We start from the raw sequence: 20842 nt of genomic DNA, 5'->3' as shown, positions 1-20842 counted from the left end.
GATTGCTATTTATTTCTGAACTGCAATCATTAAAGAAAGCAGAAAAATAAACATCTAACGGGGATTATCTGAAGTGTGGTGTGCCTATGTGGCCTCCAGAGGGCGCAGTCTTCACTGTGATGAGCTGCTCTACAGTGTAAATAAATACAGATGACTGGATGACTGAACATTGGTGAGTCTTTACCCTGAATACACAGCTAGAAATGAACTGATCAGCTGAGTGTTTAACGCATCATCATAGCAGTTTTACTTATTCATTCATTTTCCTTCAGCTTTGTGCCTTTATTCATCAGGGCTCGCCACAGCAGAATGAACCGCCAACTAATCCAGCATATGTTTTACGCAGCAGATGCCCTTCCAGCCGCAACCCAGTACTGGGAAACACCCATACACACTCATACACTGATCAATTCCCATATCCCCCCTGTACACAGGGAGAACATGCGAACTCATAAACACCAACTGACCCAGCCGGGACTCGAACCAGCGACCTTCTTGCTGTGAGGCCACAGTGCTAACCATTGAGCCACCATACTTTAAAAAAAAACCTTTTACATAAAGATTTACTGTAAGGATTTGTTATTGTGGTTGTAAAACAGGATTGCCTACATTGCATTTCATGGAAGGGCAGGAGGCACCACAAGACAAGGGCGTCCAAGAACAACATGGATGTCATCAGTGCTGGCAGGATATGAGGTCGGACCACACGTTTTAATGAGAATTGTGCGCAATAGAGAGAGGGGGTATTTAGTGTTGACTAGGGGAAGAGCCTGCGTTAAGTAATGGCCAAAAAGAGTAAGGATGGATAAAGAATTGACCATTTAAAATGATAAAATAAACATTTTTTTAATCAGAATTTTCAAAATGACAAATCTTTTATTTTGCATTCAATGTTATCAACATAATACTTTTAGCAGAATAAGTAGAAAAACTATCTTTCCAAAATGATTGCAAAAATAAATAATTCTTCGGAGTGCAGTTGTCCTGCAGTGACATACAGGCTACCTCCCGCAGGCCTGCATGTTTAATGGTTGCATCTGTAAGTGTAATTACGAAACAATTCCTGACACCACAAGCAAAATCTATTTTGTTAAACCCTGCTTGATCATCTTCTAAACTTGAATGCCAAAGACATGTATTACATATAATGACCACACGGGGGCAGCAATGTCAAGTTCATAAGCTAATACGAATGATCTGGAGTTAACCCAAGAGAAAGGTAAGCTCAGTCTATGGGGATGGCATTTGATGTTTTTCGCTCTAAAATGATGGGTTGTTTCTTCTCAAAGTTGAAAATATTGATTAAACTCAACGCTTGGGTTAAAAAAAAACAATTTTAAAATTAACTCTACTCTAATTTGGGTAGTACATTTATATACAAATTATTTGTACAGTTTTATCCGATTGTGTAAAACAAAAGTCGTTATTATAAAACTTTTTAATGAACTATAAAATAACAGATGTTTTCATTTCATGTTTAACACATATTGATTTCTGGTGTTGTGTTGTCTAAAATAAACATGGCATCTCTGCTATTGCTCTAAATATGCTAATATTTATTTTAAGTTTAAAAGAAAAGGTTTAGTTTGCAGAACAAAAAAAAAAAAAAAAAAAGTTTTACTCACACATATTCACTCTAGAAATGCCGTGTCATTTCAACCCAATTCTGGACGTAATGGAAACTAGACCAACTCCTGGGTTAATTTTTTTTTAATTAATTTAATAGTACTAAATTTAACCCAATGTTTGGTTTACTTCATATTTAGGCTAATTTGGGTTGAAATAGCCTGGCATTTTAAGAATAATGTTTATATTTTGCGACCTAGCTACCACAAAAAATATTATTATTATTATTATTATTATTATTATTTGTCCTTTATTTCACAGGGACAATCCAAATAAAGCCTCAGAATTGGCTAAACTTGGGCAGAAAATACAAATTACATAACAAAGACATAAACACAATATCATTTTTTAAAAGCTTTTATTTTGTGCATTTTAATCAAAATGTTTTTCATTTTTACAATGAATTGTCCTAATTGATTTTTATATTTGCTTATACTTACAAATTATTTCAAATGGTCGCTGTCGGATAACCCGGCCATGTAAACAGTGGTGTTAGTGACCGACAGATGGCGCTGTGGACTCATGGACTCCTCATAGACTTCTCCGACAATAATGACAAAACTAGGGGAAAGTTAGCCGAGTCTTTATTTAGTTTTCCTTTTTATCAAATGTTGTTCAAAATGTTGCCTCGTTAGTTTGCTCACTGTTTAAGACTTCTGATATTTTACATTTAGTTTATAGCCTGTTGTTTTTATTCTGGATGATGCTTCCAAAGCAAAAATAAAACATTTCACACACAAAAACACTGGTATTTCTGACTGATTTAAATTGTTGAAACGTTGTTTTTTTTTTCTTTGTCTTTTAGTTTTGAGAATAAGTTATTTCAGAGCACAGACATGCTGTCGTAGAGATTTAATCGCCCTTGTTTTCGAGTAAATCAGCATTAAAGTATTTCACATTTTGGCTTCCTTTTATAAAGCAAAATTAATCATTTCGGCTATTTGATCCACACATACACGGATTAAATAAAGCGATTGCTAAATATAGGCGTTTATTTTTTAACGACAATTATAAGTTTATAAACAGTTTTACTTAATAAAAAACTGCTGTTTAAAACTTTGACAGTATCGTCGACTGAAGCGAATTGTTTGTTTATATTAGCCTGCTATATGCTAACTTGCTATAAGCGTGTATTTCTATTATATGCTATTGTTAGTGTAATAGAGTCAGCTTGAATTTAAATCATATTTGTTTTACTAATGGAGATCATCTCAAACCTAATACAACACTCTGTTTTATCTGACAGAACACGATGTAGCCTATTTTTAGGCTATTCGTCTGAAGCAATTTTGCTCTTTACAGAACAGCAAAGTGAAGTGGATTTTTGTTCTCATATTATGAAGGCATGCCGTTTCTTTGCTTCACGATTATAGTCGTGTTTTTAACAAGGCTGTTGTCGGCTTCTGCGGAGGTAGCAGGTTTAATTGGCTGGAATGGGAGTTCGGGGTGGGCAGGAGTTTGGGGTTAAGCAAGAGGCGCGCACTGAATTGTACAAATAGCCTGGGGCACAAGAAAAAGTTCATGCCCGGGTCCCTGTAAGGAGAAACCAGTGAAGTATCAGCTAGTCCATGGTCACTTAATCAGAGCGACCTGTGGGGGATTAGGAAGATATTGTGACCGCAACTTGGCCTCACAATTATCATTCACAATTAAATGTTGTGTCCCTCCCCCGATCTTCATTTCGTAAGGGATGAGTGGCCGTCTTACATTTGAAGAATTAGGGCGGATTGTTTTGATTTACTTGTAAATAGCTATACAATGCACATTATAATAAATATATAATTATATAGTTTTACTTGTTCAAACTACATAATTAAAACAAGCAAAAAACAACACAATTCTTGAGATTTCGTTGGGGCAACTTATTTTTTTATGTTCAATCCACATAAATTTGTTAAAAGAGTTAGGTTAACTTAATCGATTTGTGTTGGGACAACATTAATGAATTGTGTGGAGGTCTGCACTTTTTACAGTAGGCCCGCATGTAAAACACATATTAAATTAGTATGAATATATATTTTGTAGATTTAAAATATATATATTAGATAACAAAGGAAAGGAATTAGTAATTTATAAAATGTGCACGTCATATTTCAAAGCTTACATATTTAAAAATAATCCAAATAAAAGTGTATATGCGCTATAATCATCCTCTGCGTCGTATAAATGAATGTTTAGGGGATTGCTTTGTAAGTAAACCACTTTACGAAGCCATCGGTTTTATTGACATGCCATAAATTCGCGTAGAGGCGCTAAGGTGAAGGATGACATAATTCTCACCCGTTTGACCAACGGTGACACATGTGAGGTGTTTTGCTTTACCCATTTGTTTCTCAGGGCTTTTAATCTCGCTCGCACTTGGAGCAAACTTTCGCACCTCGGCTCTTTCTCCAGAGTCTTCTTAACTTACTTAATTCCAGCATAATGAGCTCTCTGGCCTGGATGCTGTGCTTTGATCCGCTCAGCAGTGTTGATTGAGACCGTTAACTAACAGCCCGTGTTAATAAAGAACTAGCAGTGCGACTTAAAATGCAGGAAGCCTCCGACCGGAGATTATTTACACTAAGTCCCGTATTGATTATTTGAAAACAAATGTCCTCTAAACTTACTAATAGGCTTCATGTGGTAGTGCGAAATACACGTCATTATATATGATTACCACTTGTTTTACACTGAATTAAAGTGTTTGCATAAGTTATTAATTGTATAATACATGGAGGTGAAATCTGTTTTATTCATTATATATATATATATATATATATATATATATATATATATATATATATATATATATATATATGTATATATATATATGTATATATATATATATATATATATATATATATATATATATATATATATATATATATGTATATATATATATATATATATATATATATATATGTATATATATATATGTATATATATATATATATATATATATATATATATATATATATATATATATACATATATATATATATATATATATATATATATATATGTATATATATATATGTATATATATATATATATATATATATATATATATATATACATATATATATATATATATATATATATATATATATGTATATATATATATGTATATATATATATGTATATATATATGTATATATATATATATATATATATATATATATATATATATATATATATATATATACATATATATATATATATACATATATATATATATATATATATATATATATATATATATATATATATATATATATATACATACATATATATATACATACATATATATATATACATACATATATATATATATATATATATATACATACATATATATATATACATATATATTCATACATATATATATATATATATATATACATACATATATATATATATATACATATATATACATACATATATATATATATATATACATACATATATATATATATATATATATATATATATATATATATATATATATATATATATATATACATACATATATACATAATAAAACAGATTTTACCTCTGGGTATTATACGATTAATATATATATATATATATATATATATATATATAAATAATATAAATGACGCATTAAGTAGCTATTATTAAATGATTAAGGCACACGATATATATTAATATAACATTTCAAATGCTGTATTTTAATCTTGTCATTAAAATATTTATGTTTTGCTGCTTAACCTCGCTGTATGGCTGTAGTTTGCGGAGAAACTATGGTTCTTTAGCGTCTGGAGAAGTGTGTGTTTGGCCAGGGTGGGCTGGGACGTCCCAACACCTCTCGTTTTTCTTCAACCTTGTGTGTGGCCGCTTGCTTGCACGGCCCGACCTCCCATTGGACAGCTTAGATATTATTGGGAGGAGTCTTACTGGCAGCAAAAGGGGAAAAGTATTGAAGTGCGCAAAAACTATTATGTAGTGACCGATGCTTAGCGTTTAGAAGTTTTCCGATGCGCGCTCCGAGAGAAAGAGGTGGCCAGTACGCGAGTCTTATCAACACCCGGTGCAATAGTCCGGTTTTGTAAATACGGTGGACTCTGTGGTGGATTCCCATTCCCAGATTCAGAGGAGGCGCATTTCAAGCAGGATTGTGTGTGTGTGTGTGTGTCTGTGTGTGGATTGCTTCAGTCTTCTTGACGACTGTTCTTCGCCAGCTGTACGCCGTTTTGGAGAGCAGTCATGCAGGCGCGCTATTCCGTCTCCAGTCCCAACTCGCTGGGAGTTGTGCCGTACATCAGCAGCGACCAAAGTTATTACCGAGCCGCCGCCGGAGGGGGGTACACCGGCATGCCAGCCCCCATGACCATGTACTCTCACGCGGCCCACGACCAGTACCCCGCCAGCATGGCGAGGGCATATGGGCCATACACTCCACAGCCGCAGCCTAAGGATATGGTGAAACCCCCGTACAGCTACATTGCGCTCATCACAATGGCAATCCAGAACTCCCCGGACAAAAAGGTGACCCTTAATGGTATTTATCAGTTCATCATGGAGCGCTTTCCCTTTTACAGAGACAACAAGCAGGGCTGGCAGAACAGCATCCGGCATAATTTATCCCTGAACGAGTGCTTTGTCAAAGTTCCACGCGATGATAAGAAACCCGGAAAAGGCAGCTACTGGACCCTCGACCCGGACTCGTATAATATGTTTGAGAACGGCAGCTTTTTGAGGCGACGACGGCGATTTAAAAAGAAGGACGCCATGAAGGACAAGGAGGACCGAGGTGTTAAAGAGGCGCCGTCCCGCCAGGCGCAGCCGCAGGCCCGCGAGCAGGAGCAGTCGGTGCCTGGCTCTCAGCCCGTGCGCATTCAGGACATTAAAACCGAGAACGGCACGTCCACTCCTCCGCAGGCTGTTTCGCCCACGCTAAGCACCGTCCCGAAGATCGAGAGCCCCGACAGCAGCAGCAGCATGTCGAGCGGCAGCCCGCACAGCATCCCTTCCACCCGCTCCCTCAGCCTGGACAGCGCTGGAGAGCAGCACCACCAGGCCCCCGCGCAGGGCTTCAGCGTGGACAACATCATGACCTCCCTCCGCGGATCGCCGCACAGCTCCGGAGAGCTCACCCCGTCTCTCGTGGCTCCCTCGCGGACAGGTATAACACCCACGTTGTCCCTGAATTATTCTCCCAATCAGTCGTCCGTGTACAGCTCGCCCTGCAGCCAGAACTCTATCTCGACTACCTCCAACGCCACCTATCACTGCAACATGCAGGCCATGAGCTTGTACGCGGGCGGAGATCGCTCGGGCCACTTGGGGACCACCGCTACCACCGTGGACGAAACTCTGCCTGATTACTCGATCACGACCACCACGTCGTCGTTGAGCCACGGGAATCTGAGCTCGGCCCAGGAGGGCCACCATCCGCACCAAGGGCGCCTCGCCTCATGGTACCTGAACCAGGCCGGAGACATTGGCCATCTAGGCGCGACGTACCCAGCGCAGCAGCAGAACTTCCATTCGGTTCGAGAGATGTTCGAATCGCAGAGAATCGGTCTGAATAATTCGCCGGTAAACGGGAATAACAGCTGTCAAATGTCGTTTCCCCCGAGCCAGCCCATTTACCGCACGTCGGGGGCTTTTGTGTATGACTGCAGCAAATTTTGACCAAACCAGTATTTCGATTAATTTTTATTTTTGTCTTGTTGTTCTTGATTTTTCCTCCGTTCTTTTCGTCGATACTGACAGACGCTGATATTTACTACCCCGTGGTGGACTGAACAGAAACACAAACGCGAGTCAGACACTTGATCTTGGTTTGTTAAGGGCTGTGTTACTCCCAATAACACGTAAGTTTTCTTCGTTTTTGTGAGCTATATGCTGGGCTGTGTTGAAATGCGTCAGACGTTTATGGACTTGTTATTAAGTGTAAATTGCATATAGTAATTTATTTCTAAAGTGTAGTCGGATATTATGGACCAAACACCAGAACGTGTTTCTAAATTGAACTTCATTCATTGTCCAAATGTTCCATTATTATAACAAGGGACGGAACATGTATAACGCCATATTCTTTCAAACTATCTCCTTTTGTTGAAACAGTATTCTGAAGGAACTGCATTGTTTGTTTAATAAATTGCCATGCTATTTGAGTTAAAATTAGGCTACGCCTGATTTCTTAAACCCATGCCAAGAACAGACATGTGTGCGGCTAGTGGAGTAATAATGCACAATAACTTGAAAACGGTTCCAATTACCGAAATAAATGATCCAAATAAGCGCGTCTAGATGATTGGAGTTTACTGCGGCACACTTGAACGATCGTCTTATCTTAAAATGACCCAGACCGCACGCGTAGAAATGAATACACACCGATCACGCACATTGATTCATGTGCAAATAATCAGCTGTTACGCATGCAAATTGCAAATCTTTCAGCTTTTTAGGGAAATGTGCAATGCTAAATATGCATTCATGAGTTCTGCTAGCCACTGCCTTGTGGGATTTTTTCAATCATTTATACCCATATGTAGCCATTTATATAATTTTAGTGTTCGTATAATGCAGGAACCTAATACAGTATTTTCCCTAATAATTAATGCATTGATTAAAATGTTTAAAGTGTGACTGATTTACATTTAAATAATCAAATTAAGACTATTGTTTTTGTTAGTTTACAAATGTTGCTTGTTAATAGTATTTGTAATAAATTAGACTCAATTATATTTAATTTTATAAACAGTAACTTATCGCTTTATTTTTTTTAAGTAAAAAGTGATTAGTTTTAACACCAATAAAAGTCATCCTAAAGGTTTAGCCCGTATGCTGATAACTATAATGCTTTTAACAATGCAGTAAATAGCAATAAAACCAAAGTTTGTCGTGCATAACTATTTATATTTTAGTTGCTGTAAGTGTGCGACGTGTTTTTGATGATTTGCTCTTACGCAACTCAGTGTGCCAGACGTGCACTGTCTGTCATCATCCTGACCTGAGGCCTTTGGTAACAGTCTCTCAGTCATTGTAATTCACCGCGTGTGTTCAGTGTCCACGTGTTTACTTGCGCATAGCTTGGTTAATATCATACCAGACATGCCAAAGATGCCCAAAATCACCACTGGAGGATTGGACATGAGTTATAGAAGGCGCAGCGCTTGCGCTTCATAAATAAGAAACGCATATTCAGAAAAGGGCCTGGTAAAATCACTAAAGCAAGAGTTGTAGATTGTATTCCTGCAATTTATTTAAACAAGTCGAAACGTGTGAATTAAAAAACGTGATGCATATTTTTATATAGAAGCCCTGTTTAGACCTGAGGGGGACAAAAAAGCGAGTTGGAGTTTTTATATTCTAATTAATTTTAAATGTGTAGATGTAGACACCATAAGCACGAAATGATCAAACAATGCAAATAAAAATAAAATAATGATATAAAATAATACGAATAATAAAATGTCGGAAAATGGAAGCGTATTTATCATGAAAACTGTAGGCATATCGATTATTATTATTATTATTATTATTAACATTATTATTATACCAGACAATATTGTGTTCTTATGTGCATATTTTTCAGTCTACAGCCCAGTAATAGGCCCAAAGACCTCGAGGGCAAACGCACACGTGTTCTCATTGCCTCCGCGCTTCACTTATTTTCATTGCATGAGCGGTTGGTAGTGATTACAGCGGTTAATTAATCGGCCAATTAACTAGCGTTCGTCAACAAAACGTCTCGGATTTTGCCTCTTTCCCTCGGTATGGTATGTGGCGAATGTGCCCGTATTGAGCTCGCCAAAAACAATATAGAATTTTGCAAACTTTTAAGCTAAAATAGGCTTTATTTCACACTCTTAGTGTTCATATGTTTAAATGTTAAACATGTTTAAATAATTAAATAATTAAATAATTAATGTTATACCGCTTTAGACAAACTGTGGAAATTTCAACAGAGATTAGACTATAAGCTTATAATTTTATATAACCTGCAGTTTATTACTATTACTACTACTACTACTACTACTACTATTATTATTATTATTATTATTATTATTATTATTATTATTATTATTATTATTATCACTTATAATATATGCATTATTGCTTTTTTTATTGTTGTTGATATTAATTTTACTATTATAAGTAGTAGTAGTAGTAGAAGCTATTATTATTATTATTGATAATAATAATAATAATATTAATAGGTATAAATTTCAAGCCTTCAGACATGAAACGTGACATCACTTAAAATGTTCGTGATATATATATTTGTCTTAGCTGTAATAAAAAAAATTGTTGTTTGGTTCAGCCCAGTTCTGTGTGTAATAGGGACTAACTCAACTTTTTTGGTTATTTATTTACCCAATTTGGGTTTAAATAACCCCAAAATTTCTTAAAGCGTAGCCAATCAAGTGTCTTTACGTATTACAAGTTGTTTTAAGTTGAAATGACTTGTAAAATTAATTTGATTCAACTTTAAAAAATGGTTGACACAAATTCTTCAGTGTACAAATTACATTACAGCTTACAAATTATTGTACAAAATATCGTCTGATCACAATGAATTTTGGCCTACGCAGCGCATTCTCTCACACAAAAAAAGTTGTAATCATGCTCATAAAAGTCATTAGAGCCTTTCCCGAGTAATAAACAAACGTCGTGTTAAGCCCAAGATTGATGGCGCCCTCACAGAACGGGCCAGGTCAGGAAGGAATAAAATTCAATCAGTGCGCAGGAATCATTTTTCACGAGACGGAAAAGGCAGAAGGGGACGGGGGTCAGCAGGGAGGATGTCGGCCGCCGAAGCACCATCAACAATACCAGCTAAACCAAGGTGCTCTCAAACCCCAAATCTCTCTTAAATCTGGATGATTTCGAGCTCCCACTCAGGCAGTCAGTTTCATCGATCAGAGTTGCGTGAATTAGTGGACAGTTCAGGTGAAGATTTTTCTGCGTGCGGGCCTTAATGGGAGGTCTTAGATTTTAGTTTTAATTTTGAAGACGTACATTTTGACATTTGTCTCCCCTTTTTAGAAATATGCCCGAGAAATTGGCGGTTCATTCCACTGTGGCGACCCCTGATAAATCTGAGACAATAAGCTGGGGGGAAATATTGAATGAATGTCTCTCTTTTTTTTTAAACAAATCTTTTTTTTTCACAACTGTTGAGTTTCATTTGTCGCTCTTATTGGAGGTCTTGGATTTTAGTGAGATTTAGATTTTTGAGCCAGGCTGAAATGTTGACATTTTGTCCTTCCTTTTAAATCAGATAATTCCAGATTATCTATGGTAAATACATCTGATGCACACACGTAAAATGTTTGGTTGTATTAATGCAATCTTGAATCAAATATTGGCAAAGACAGCGTTAGGTTAATTCTATTTTTAACATTAAATTTTATTAGCTTTTTTATTTACCCAACTGTTGAGTTTCATTTGACGCTCTTATTGGAGTTCTTCTATTTTAATGAGATTTATATTATTTTAGTCAGACTTAAATGTGGACATTTTGTCTTTCCTTTTAAAAACAAATCATTCCAGATTATATAATAAAGATAATTTAAAGTTCATCTGATGCACACTCTAAATGTTGGGTTGTAATAACGCAATCTTGAATCAAACATGGGTTAAACGCTTTGTGTTAATATTTTAACCTTTAAATTTAAACTATTTTATTAACCCAACTGTTGAGTTTAATTACATGCTTTTACTGGAGTTCGTGGAATAAGTAAGATTTTGATTTTTGAGCCAGACTGAAACTGACATTTTGTCTCACCTTTTCATTCCCCCAAATAATTGGCGGTTCATTCCGCTGTGGTGATCCCTAATAAACGAAGGACTAAACTGAATTAAAATGAATAAATGTTTCTACTTTTTAAACAAACTATTCCAGATTATCTAAAGTTCATACATCTGATGCACACACTAAAAATGTTGGTTTGTATTAACGCAATCTTTGATCACATATAGACTAGCCTGGGTTGTTTTTTTTAAATAATACATTTGAATATACATTTTTACCCAACTGTTGAGTTTCATTTGATGCTGTTGTTGGAGGTCTTGCACTTTAGTGAGAACTTGATTTTTGGGCCAGACTGAAATTTTGTGCGTTTAAAAAGAAAATGTTGTGCTGGAAAATACCCTCATTTAACCCAGAATGCTGGGTTGTTTATTTGACCTTACTGCCACTGAGCTAGGTTAACCGAGTTGCTGGGGTAAATATAATTTAAACATCAGGTTATTTGTTGTCTTGTTGTTTTGCTACTGTGTTTTATGTCAATATAGCTAATAATAGTAAATACCAACCACAAATAAATACAAACTTAACATTGTTTTTAAAAGTACACAGCACAAACTGCTGCAGTAAATATCTATTTAATCAGATTTCACACTTTTCTCTCCTTTTAAATTATAGTTTATAAATCTGATCCACACTCTTAAATGTTGTATTAATGCAATCTTGGGTTAAATATGCCGTAACCTAGCGCTGGGTTCATTCTTAACACACACACACACACATATACATATATATATATATATATATATATATATATATATATATATATATATATATATATATATATTTTTTTTTTTTTTTTTTTTTACTAAACTGTTGGTTTGTATTTGACTCAGCGTTAGGTTACTTCAAGCATTTTTAGAGTGCTGCAATATTTTGTTCAACAAATGTGTTTATTAATATGCATTTGAATCTCCTAACAATTATTTGAAATGCTATTTGAGCTAAAGATCATATCATGTATTAATAAAGAACAACTGAATGATATTTCGCAAGGCAAGCGTGCGTTGATGCGACAACCAAATAGAAGTTCCAAAATAATATTTCCCGCAAATTTTATTTATGCAAAATACATAATTTAGAAAGGCTACATTTTCTGCATAAAGATAAATTGTTGGATATGATTTTAATAAAATGCCTCACAATTCTGAATATGTTTTAAACATTGTTTTCATCTGCTGAATGCACAAATCCAAATGAGTCCGCTTCATTATAAACAAAACACACCATTTTAATCAGACACCCACCAGAAAAGTAATTAAGATCAGCAATTCTTTTGAAGTGTCTGTAGTCAAAACATCCCAATTTTAATTTCCGCTAAATGTCAGAAGGAAAATATGATCAACAAAATAATATCTTTGGACGATTTCATTCAAAAGAAATCAGTAAGGGAAAATAGCTTGATTGATTTTGCTGATATGAAGCGTAACTCGATGCTTTGGAGGAAATAAAATCTCTCTAAATGTAACTGAACTCGTTTACGTAACAAAATATATTACACACATATTATTACATGTAGATTACCGTATGCGGTTAACATTATGTAAATATTCTGGCTGTAAATTCCTGATTACAAGTGCAGAGTTCTAATTAAATTTTTAAATTATTAGTCTACTTGTTAAATTACACGATTGCGCAAAGCAGCCGCCTTCTCTCCCCTAAAATAAATGGCCGGAGCACAGTCATCCACTGCCGCTGTAGAAGCGATTAAAGCGTTTACGTTCTGACCGGTATTTATTTTTACATCTACGTTCGTTATTGCACAGATGAACGAATATACGCTGTGTTTACATATATATCCGTTTCAGTGTCAAGATGGTGATAAGTCGCTGGCACCTTTGGCCTGCTGGAAATGTGTGTGCAATATGTGCTTTTTCAATTGATCAATTTCAAGAAGTTGAAGATACTGTAATAAAAGTCCTCCAAATAAGACTCGATTCTGCATTTATACACGCCTACAATAGACCAATATATTACTGCATAACTAATATTAGTCATTCAACAATTGATTGATTTTGTATCTACTAAAAAGAAAGGATGTTGCATATATGTCTATTTTAATCTAATTTAATCCTTTAGCTCGTTTTTTTTATTCAACGAGTTTGTGAATTCAACCAAAATCTAATTTCCAACTCTTTGAGGATGGTTCGGTAGAAATCTAGGCTATTAAACATGGAAATGCTATGCATTATATATTTTAAGTTCATATAAAAATACATATTTTACGCTGTAACTCAAAAAACATACTTAATGTGATTTAACTACTGGCAGTGCCATCCCAATGAAGGCAACGCATATCTTTCCCAAGTTAATTTTCTCCTCCAAAATTAAAATATATACTTGTGCTCTTAAATTATTTAACTATAAACTGCGCTGATTAGTCCTATTTAGCTTAACATCGATCCAAGCAAAAACCAGAAAAAAAGGAGTTACTGTCGGCAAAACAAGCCGCCATTCTGGATCACTCCGAGCGGGTATGGACGTCTCCATTTCCCGGTTGAGTGAGGACGGAGGGGTCGAGGTGAGGCAGAAACACACCGTGCACCTGTATGCTTGACTGAGCGCTGAGGCGGAATGGAAAAGAGCAGCGTCTCAAACTCACAGTTGCTGCATAGAGCCCAACCTCAAAGCGCCATCTGTTTTCAATTAGGAGTCCACATAGACTCGGGCTCTGTCTGACAGTCAAACTGCCAGTTAAAGGCTCAAAGACTTGTCCTGAAAAAATATCCCACCCTGTTGCCTGCTTTTTAGCGCACTTCGAAACCCGCGATTTTTCTATTTAAGCTTTATAAATGGTTTCCCCGCGGATGAAGCGCTGCAGAATACACTCTTGGATATTATTTGGCTGTTTTAACCCATTGTTGGGTCAAAAATCAACAAATACAACGTTGTTTTTTTATTTTAAATGGCACATTTCAACCCAGCAATTGGGTTTATATATACCGTTGGTTAATACACTCAAGAAATATTTGTTTTGCTTGTTCAAACTACTTATTTAAATTAAGCCGAATCAACACAATTCTTAAGATTTAATTGGGACAACTGTTCAATCCACATACATTAGTTAAACGTGTTAACTTATTTGTGTTGGGTCAACAGGAATGAATTTTGTGGAGCCCTGCATTTTTTACAGTGACAATTGTTTAGAGGGTGGTTTTTGCGACATGACTTTACGTCTCTGCTCAAGTTTGAGAATCATAACTCACGTTCTTACTTGTGTCAAATTATTTAAAATAAATAATAAACAATTAAAATAAGCCATTTCTAAAGAAATAACTTATTTTAATCCAACGCAATATTGTTGCACAGTTTATGGTGTTGTTTTAACATAACATTGAGTCAAAAATGTAAATTAAATTGCATATCAATTACATTTAAACCCAACTGTTTGGTCTGTCTGCAGTTGCCCCAGCTCTGGGTTAAATGTATGACATTACATTTTCACAGACATATCTGAAAGCCTCAGCAATTAGCCAGACATGCACTCTAAAAATAGTGGGTTATCGTAACCCAAGGTTAGGTCAAATGGACAAAACCCAAAGATGGGTCAATTAGTTTTTCATTTATATTTAAATTACACATTTAAAACAACACCTGGGGTTGTCCACACGCTCTCAGAAATAAAAGGTACAAAATCTGTCTCTTATCTTTTTAAAATATGTACTTTTGTACCGTACAGGTGGACTTTAACACCTTTATCCACACTTTTGCACCTTTAAGAGAGTCAAGGTATACATTAGTACTTTTTTTGGTATTATATTAACATGTAGCCTACCTTTAATGACCTGTTAGGAACAAAAATGCACCTTTTAGAAAGGGACCGCCCCAGTGGCAGATTTGTATCTCATATTTGACTTAGGGTTTACATAAAACAACCCAGCATTTTTTTTTGGGTGCATGACATTTATTAAACAAGTCCGCTTTAAACAAACACGTTTGATAACTAATTCAAGAATGCAGTGCAAATGAGACTACTTTTACAGTTTTATCAGTCTTCCCTACACAGAAAACAATTGGATCTTCAACATTTAGCCCGACTCAAGAAGCAAGTCGCCGTTTACTGGCATCTCCATCCAGTCTTAAACCTTCACACACGCCCATAGCTGGCTCCGGCCCGTTTGGAAGGAGCTCTTTAGCCGGAATATAAAGAGAGCAGTGTGATTTTCGACTTAGGGGAAATGGCTGAGCCCACCGACCTTTGGATAACCTAAAAGCCGCCTGGCACGAACACAGACTCGCCTTGAGTCCAGACCCGCAGCCCACCTCACCGACCCTCCGCCCCAGGGCTAATTATAGCCGCCTCATACCTGAATATCTCGATTCTGCTCCTTTGACATAGAAGATTTTGTCTCCAATTTAAATTTACGATCAGATTTTCCCCCCTGACGTCTTGGCTGCCCTTTCCTATTTTAATTACCTCAGCCAGAGAGGGAAAAACATGATCATTGGAGAGAGCTTGATGAATGAAACCTGCATGTGAACCTGCGCTGCTTCTCTAAAGGTCAAACAGTCACTGTGGGTTAATTGAACACGCTTAAATGGTTCCAAATACAGAACACGACATTTTCAATATTGATTAAACTTATAAATAATTATAAATCTGAAAATAATTGTCATTTGTCTGTGAAAGATTTAACCCCGTCAGAATATTTAACAAACAGGCTACGTGTGTTCTCTGATTGACCACAAACAAATAACACACTCTAAAAAGCTGCATGACTATGTCAACCCAGGTCTGAGTGTATTAAACCAACTGCTGGCGTAATTTATTAAATTAAATGTAATTTAACCCAATGTTTTTGTTTGTCAATATTTTACCAATTTCTTAGAGAGTAAATTAGCAACCAACAAACGAACGAACGAATCAATTTGATTTTTAATAATAATAATAATAATAATAATAATAATAATAATAATAATAATAATAATAATAAATAATAATTTATCAAATTCAGAAATCAGACAGCTGCTATGATCAATCAGATTTCCACGACGGTTTCCCCACATGTAGCCTTAATTAGCTTTTAATAAAAGTAACTAATAAACATCACTAATAGTTAGTGTAATAGTTTAAAACGTTTTGAAAATGGTTAAAGGTTCAATATGATTCCAGAAGACTATTGATTATTTTAAGACTTGTACTAAATGTTTTATTTTTCATCTCTTTCTTGGATGTGTTGTTCCACCAGTTTTTATATATGCAAAATATTATTATAACAAATATGCGCTGCATAAAAAAGCACGATCCCATGTAAATATCTTGATAAAAGGTTGAGATCAACTTTTATAAAACGAAATGCATACAATTACCGATTTATGCTTCTATCAAATGACCCGATGTGAAATAAATTTGACTTTAACATTTGATTATTCGTTTATTTATCCTCTAAAATTACATTCTAAGAAAACAACCTGTGTTTATCTTGGCGAATAATAATAATAGCAGTAATAATAATAATAATAATAATAATAATAATAATGTGACATGACATACACAACACCACAATCATTATATTGCTTAAACAATAATATGCTGCAAAATCCTTAGAGACCAACAAGTATCTATGTTCTAATTTCATAATAGTTCATCTTTAAAAAAAAAAATTATCTGGATTGAGGTTTCATTTCATACACTCAAAAATAATACAAATAAAACACTAAAATAGGTGTAAACAACACAGTTTTTAAAGTTAAAACTCATTGTTTTATGTTCAGTCTACTTAAATTGGTAAAACTATTAAGTTAATGTAATCAGTTTTTGTTGGGACAACATGAGGCAACTGTGTAGAACTTATTGGGTTTTACAGTACTCAGTTGCTTTGAGTTCTCTTCATTTATTGGGTTTTACTGTGCTCACATTGCTTTGTTTACTCAAATAGATTAAGTTCACAGCACTCATTAGGATTAGTTTTTGAACTTATAGCAATTGGTTTCCTCAAATGGTTTGAGTTACCCTAATTTTTTGGGTTTTACAGTGCTGTAAAAAAATATAAAAAATAAAAATAAAGCTGGGTTCTACACAATTCCCTCATGTTATCCCAACAAAAATTGATTATTTTAATTTAATAGTTTTACAAATTTAAGTGGACTGAACAAAAACAAAAACATTAAAAAATGAGTTGTTTAAGCTCATTTTAGTATTTCTATTTGTATTATTTTTGAGTGCATGAAAAGAAACCTCAGTCCAGATCAATATTGAATTTTTTAAAGATGAACTATAATGAAATATTCTGATTAGTTTTTGACCAACACTGGATCAAATATGGACAAATCCATTGGTTAAAATGTCATTTAAATTTAATGCAAAAACTCAATGTTAGGTTTGTCCATGTGTGACCCAACGTTAGGTCACAAGCTGTAAAATGCTGGGTTGTGTTTGCCCAGCTTTTTTACAGCACTTTTAAACCCAAAAAGTTAAGGTAACTCAAACCATTTGAGGAAACCTATTGCTACAAACAATTTAAGTTCAAAAACTAATCCTAATGAGTGCTGTGAACTTAATCTATTTGAGTGAATGAAGCAACACTGAAAAAAAATATTCAAAGATGATTCCTTGGATTTTCTTTTTTTTTTTTTTTTTTACGTTAAGTGGTTGTGAAAATTTATTTGGGCTGAATTTAAACAAACAAATTAAGTTGAACATTATTAAATTTAATTTGTTTAAATTCAACACAAATAAATTATTTGAGAAGAGAACTCAAAGCAACTGAGTACTGTAAAACCCAATAAGTTAAGGCAACTCAAACTGTTTGAGGAAACCGATTGCTGCAAACCCTTTAAGTTCAAAAACTAGTCTATATGAGTACTGCGAACTTACTCTGTTTAAGTAATGAGGTATTTGAGTAGAACCAACTTTCAGCAGATTTTGAGTTAACTACACTCATTTCATTTGATAAAGTTAACTGCTGGGTTTTACAGTGAGCGTATGCTAATAAATAAGAGACATTAAATGCACACACACCGAGCAGATGTTCAGCATTTCTCTACTGGGTCTCAGATCTGTTTCTGTGACCGGGATCAGTATAAACATGCTGGAAACCCGAGCCTGGATCTCCCCTCCATGCTTTGAAATGCATTATAAATACAGGTGCACGGAGATCTCCGAATAAAATGAATCTGTCCTGCGAGTGTTTATTATGTATAAACTCAGCTCTTCAGCTAATGTTTCAGTAGCCGGACTGCATGCGGGTCACGCAGATATGATGTTTGTTTTATTGAAAAGAACAATGGCAGTGCTGGATGCTGTTTGTGGACACATTCCTGGAAGCGTTTAGAGGTGAGGCTCATCTAGTAAGTGAAGCTGACATGCTGATCAGCATTTCTTACTCTGGACATGCACTGTACAAAAATGCTGGGTTGTTTTTTATCTGATGTTGGGTCAAACATAGACAACTGTTGGGGTAAGTGTATTTACATTTTATTTTAATCCAATATTCATATTTAATCCAACATGTTGCATGTAATTATGCATGATTAGTTGTTTTACTATAGTAAGCACATAGAGCTTCTAATGAGGACAGCTTAAAGTAATGTTATACGTCTTTTATTTGTTGTCTTTGGACATTATGAATACGAGGGAAAGAACTGCACGTCTTGTTTTCTGTACATTAGATTGTGTCCTGTTTGATTACTTTCATGACTCTAAAAAAATCATGGGTTATGTTAGCCCAATTCTGGGTCAAATATAATCCCAATAATTGAAATGTAATGCGAAAGTTAACTTCATAGATCTGTATCTATGATTTAACATTAGGTTTGTCCATATTTGACCCAATGCCCTGTTAAAACAACCTAATATTTTGCATTTAATGCTAAAAATGTACTCAATGTTGGGTCACGCTGTTAAAATTGCTGGCTTGTGTTAGCCACACACTGGGTCAAATATGGATAAATCCAGTGGTTGGGTTACAAAATGTCATATAAATGTAATGCAAAAAATTACTCAATGTTAGGTTTGTCCATGTTTGACTCAAAGTTGGGTCGAAGGCTGTAAAATGTTGGGTTGCGTTAGCCCAACACTGGGTCAAATATGGACAAATTAAACAGCTGGGTTAAATAAATTAATTAAATTAAAATTTTAAAATTAACCCAATATTGGTTTTGTCCGTGTCTGACCCAATATTCAGATAGACCAACCCAGCAGAGTTACAACCAAAAACTTTTTGAAGTGTATTAGCTCGACATTGGGTCAAATATGGACAAACCTAACAGTTAGGGGTTTAGCATTAGACCATGCTGGGTTGTGTTAGCCCAACACCAAGTTAAATATGGACAAACACATCAGTTAGGTCAGAAAATGTAGCTTAAATTTAATTATAGAAATTAACCCATGCTGGGTTCGTCCGTATTTGACCCAATATTGGGTTAAAGCAACCCAGCAGCTTTTAGGATTACACTCCAAACAATTCTGGGTTGTATTAGCCCAACTTTGGGTCACATACAAATCCAATGGTTGGGTTAAAACAATTCATATAAATTTAATGCCAGTACTCAGTGTTAGATTTTGTCCATATCTGTCCCAATGTTGGGTCGCAGCCTGTAAAATGCTGGGTTGTGTTGGCCAACACTGGGTCAAATACAGACAGACTTAACAGTTGGGTTAAAACATTTAATTTATATTAAAATTTAAAATAAACCCAATGTTGGTTAGTTTAAACATCTTTTTTTTAAATGCTGGGTTGTGTTTGCCCAACACTGGGTCAAATATGGACAAATTAAACAGCTGGGTTAAAGGATTTATTTAAAATTTAAATTTAAAATTAACCCATTATTCAGATAGACCAACCCAGCAGTTTTCAGAGTTACACTTCAGAAATGTTTGGGTTGTGTTAGCTCAATATTGGGTCAAATATGGACAAACCTAACAGTTGGGGGTTTAGCATTAGACCATGCTGGGTTGTGTTAGCCCAACACCGAGTTAAATATGGACAAACACATCAGTTGGGTCAAAAATGTAGCTTAAATTTAATTATAGAAATTAACCCATGCTGGGTTCGTCCGAATTTGACCCAATACTGGGTTAAAACAACCCAGCAGCTTTTAGGATTACACTCCAAACGATTCTGGGCGGTATTAGCCCACACATATGGACAAACTCAATGGTTGGGTTAAAACAATTCATATAAATTTAATGCAACAAAATTTCAACATTGTGTTTGTCCATATATGACCCACATCTCTGTGTGTGTGTGTGTGTGTGTGTGTGTGTGTGTGTGTGTGTGTGTGTGTGTGTGACAGAAGCACTGAAACTGATCTCTGTAAATAAAACTGGCTCTGACCATAAACAGGATAGTGACTGCAGCAGATTATGAGATTTTATAGACGGTCACAGAAGTCCAAACACAAGAGAGCGCTTCCTCTCGCCGCATGCGTGTATCTGTGTGTGTGTTTGAGTGTGTGTGTCCGGGATATCTGTACTCTCTGCAAGATTATTTCATGTTTGCTCTCTGA

The 20842-nt window shown here is 35.1% G+C and overlaps 2 protein-coding genes and 1 long non-coding RNA gene across 5 annotated transcripts in view; 2 read left to right on the top strand and 1 right to left on the bottom strand.

The window, feature by feature from the left end:
• The window catches only part of znf1014 (zinc finger protein 1014), a 560414-nt gene that overhangs the window by 130366 nt on the left and 409206 nt on the right, over positions 1-20842 (top strand). The window lies entirely within an intron of this gene.
• Positions 1-20842, bottom strand: part of LOC141377579 (uncharacterized) — a 28727-nt gene that overhangs the window by 2775 nt on the left and 5110 nt on the right. The window lies entirely within an intron of this gene.
• foxc1a (forkhead box C1a) lies at positions 5579-7758 on the top strand. Its single transcript, NM_131728.3, has one exon. The coding sequence runs from the start codon at positions 5836-5838 to the stop codon at positions 7264-7266; it is 1431 nt and encodes a 476-aa protein (NP_571803.1). The 5' UTR covers positions 5579-5835; the 3' UTR covers positions 7267-7758.

This window comes from Danio rerio, chromosome 2 (genome assembly GCF_049306965.1).
Source record: "Danio rerio strain Tuebingen ecotype United States chromosome 2, GRCz12tu, whole genome shotgun sequence".
NCBI lineage: Eukaryota > Metazoa > Chordata > Actinopteri > Cypriniformes > Danionidae > Danio > Danio rerio.
This window is presented reverse-complemented; position numbering and strand designations above follow the sequence as displayed.

Coding starts and splice junctions, on each gene's coding strand:
- foxc1a (NM_131728.3), top strand. CDS start 5,836: ATGCAGGCGCGCTATTCCGTCTCCAGTCCCAACTCGCTGGGAGTTGTG.